General features: G+C 28.3%; 1 protein-coding gene across 1 annotated transcript; it reads right to left on the bottom strand.

The window, feature by feature from the left end:
• Positions 1 to 948: 948 nt before the first annotated feature.
• On the bottom strand, positions 949 to 1,992 carry LOC120158956 (protein C2-DOMAIN ABA-RELATED 1-like). The gene is made up of 4 exons (XM_039169666.1): positions 1,823 to 1,992; position 1,669; positions 1,486 to 1,580; positions 949 to 1,340 (listed from the first exon to the last, which is right to left on the bottom strand). The coding sequence occupies exons 1-4, from the start codon at positions 1,931 to 1,933 to the stop codon at positions 1,053 to 1,055; spliced, it is 495 nt and encodes a 164-aa protein (XP_039025597.1). The 5' UTR covers positions 1,934 to 1,992; the 3' UTR covers positions 949 to 1,052.
• Positions 1,993 to 2,981: the final 989 nt, after the last annotated feature.

Here is a 2,981-nt window from a genome sequence, read left to right as displayed (position 1 = left end):
TGTTATAAAGATCTGAACGCTCAAATACCCTGTAACCGTTGATGCTCAAACCCAATACCTCTAGAGTTAATAATCACCCCTTAACCACTAAGGTTGCCTGGTTAGTGTTGTCGTTTCAATTGATTTGAATGTAATTAAAAGACAAATAATTTTTTAACACATTTGATAATAAAAAAAATATTATTCTTCCTAGAGATATGAATTGTTACCTTGTAATTATGGTAGATTGTTAGCAAAAATACTTATCATTAAAAAGAAAAGAAAAGAAATATCATGTTTAATCCTTTGGAAGATTCAATCTCCCAATGATATGGGAAAAAATAATCATTCATACATGTCAACACATAAGTTAGTATGAATAACCATGTTAAGGCAAGGGAATTGCTAACCTAATTCAAAACATCTAATTAACATTTTTAGAAAAAAAAATCTTAGTAATCTAACACATTGTCTTAATTGTTGAAATGTTACGATGATTGATTAAAGCATTTGAGATGTAATAATTTGAATTTTGAGTTAATATATGAGGATTGATTTGAAAGGTTATAGATCGATCTGACAGTGTGATTAGACTTTTTAGACAAAGTGTGTTCTTGGTTGAGAGAGAATTGAACCTAATTAACAATAAAAGAAAGATGTTTGAATTGAGATTAAATTATGAGGAGGGACCAAAATAATAAATAAACCAATGAAGAAATCATGAACAATTTCCCCTTTATTTTAAAATATTTTTTACATATACCATCCCATTGGATCATATCAAATATTTTATAATTCATAGTAATAGGTTTAGGGTTTATAAATAGTATTTATTCAGTATATTCTCAATTATTTAATAGTAAACAATCAAATACATTTATAAAATTATACTTGAATTTGAAACCTCCAAGGATAATGATATCCTTTATCAACCAAATTCTTTGGTTTGTAATATATATTAACAAAAAAGAAAGTGGCTCCCTAAAATAATTAATCTAAGCTAAATTCATGTGCGATAGTGTGTGAAACACACATTTTAGAGAGAATGAAACTCAAACTTCCAAGCAGGTAAATTAAACCCCTCTAGAACCAGGAACATCAATCCATTCCAACTGAAGCTCAACTTCACCAGTCTCCACGTTTCTGAGCCTCAAGAACATGTCTTGTACAGCTTTCCCATTGCTCCAAATGATGCAACTCTCTTGCGACAGACAGTTCTGCCTGCTGGGCTGAACTTTGGTGATTATTGTTCCATCGGGAAGACCTTGCAGACGCATCTTCACTGCGTTTAATAATGGCCCGATCTCGAACTCTGCATCCCCCATCTTATCATCCACAAATGTATCTCTATCGTACACCGCCTGCCCATGTTCATATCGTCACAATCAGAGACGAATTCTCACAAGATTTTATATTAAAAACGAATTTATTTATAAAGGGTTGAACTTACAAAATTCCAATAGTAATTTTGAGAACCACTCAGGTCTACTAATGAAAAACACTTACAAGCTTAACCGGGAGAGTTGGGTCTACGACGGAAAGAGTCAAGTCGTCGTTCCACTCTGGATTCACATTCCTCTTTACCACGCGGGTTTCAATTTCTGCAACACAATCCAATTTCCAAACATATTAGTGAATTGAAACAGTAACGGATCCACAAATTTTCGAAGTTATTTTTATTCTATTAGCTCTCGTTTTCTTGAAATCTTATTTGTACGTACCTTATTTAAATTTTTTATATCTATAACGTATACATGTATCTTAAAAATATTCGTGTATCAGCTCCTGATCAGAAAAGTAAAAGGCAATAATCTATGGGAAACAGATAAAACCCAGGAAGTACCTGTTTTCCCATCTTGATAACAACGTAAGGATCGCTGCTTACAACATCTCTGACGGCAAGATTCACCCCTCTTTGCACATGAATTCTCAACAATCCCGTCAGATTCTCCATTTCTAGCTCAACTTTGTTTTCGGGGAAAAAGAAAACCTTTGGCTGCTGCTGTTGCTGGATGAAAGGCCTAACTATGTATAAATATAAATAGCTTGAATAACAGGCGTGTCAGATTAAATATTTACACATATAGATGTATATTTTGGTAACTCCAGGGAGAAGTGAGGAATCACTATTTTGAAAATCAATTTCACGCGCTAATTATTAAATTTATTTATTTAATTAAACACAACTTGCAAAAAAGAAAAATGGACATTGTCACATTGTTTGACTTGAGCCAATGAAAAACATATTTATATTTATTTATTAAATGAATCAAATTAGAATATAATGTGTTTCATATATTATAGGTGTTTTTTTTATTTTGATAAATTATTTAAAATGTGTTTATTTTCTATCATAATAACTAATAATACTATTACATCCGTCTCACTAAATATGTCATACATTGATTTTTTTAAAGTAAAAATTTTAAACTCTCACTATCATTATATTAAATATTTTTAAAAATTAATAAAATGTATATTTCAAAACTAATTGATTAAAGGTTTCTTAAATATTTTCCCATAATTTTATCAATAATAAAATTTAAATAATAATAAGTCAAAATTTTAAAAAATATATGGAAAAAAAAATCAATAAGGGATAACTTATGTGGGATGGAGGGAGTATTTCTTTATATTAACTATATTTATATTTTATTTTTGATAAATTATTTAAAATGAGGTTATTTTCTATCATAATATATTTTCTATCATAACATATAGTGAGTAAATGGAGTCGGAGGGTCTAAAATACAACTATTAATATAAGATTAAAAAAATAAAAGAAAACAATTATAATGAAAAAATATTATCTAGAGTGCAACTTTTTAGGTTGAACAGAAAATATTATTTTTTTCATAATATTTTTTGTTGTAATTGAAATTATTACAAATTATATAATTTTTTCAATTATAAATCTTAAAAATACCAGAATGAAATATTATTGATTACAACTTAATATATTATATATTTATATAACTTTTTAAATTTAACATGATAACATT

The sequence above is a fragment of the Hibiscus syriacus genome, unplaced genomic scaffold, assembly GCF_006381635.1.
Source record: "Hibiscus syriacus cultivar Baekdansim isolate YM2019G1 unplaced genomic scaffold, ASM638163v2 tig00111338_pilon, whole genome shotgun sequence".
Classification (NCBI taxonomy): Eukaryota; Viridiplantae; Streptophyta; class Magnoliopsida; order Malvales; family Malvaceae; genus Hibiscus; species Hibiscus syriacus.
Note: the sequence above shows the minus strand (reverse complement) of the source record. Positions and strands in the feature narration are given on the sequence as shown.

Bases quoted from the DNA above. Each gene is read 5' to 3' on its own strand.
- LOC120158956 (XM_039169666.1), bottom strand. From the start codon at position 1,933: ATGGAGAATCTGACGGGATTGTTGAGAATTCATGTGCAAAGAGGGGTG. The intron at 1,341-1,485 runs GTAAGTGTTTTT...GAACATGGGCAG, and splicing joins CAACTCTCCCGGTTAAGCTT to GCGGTGTACGATAGAGATAC.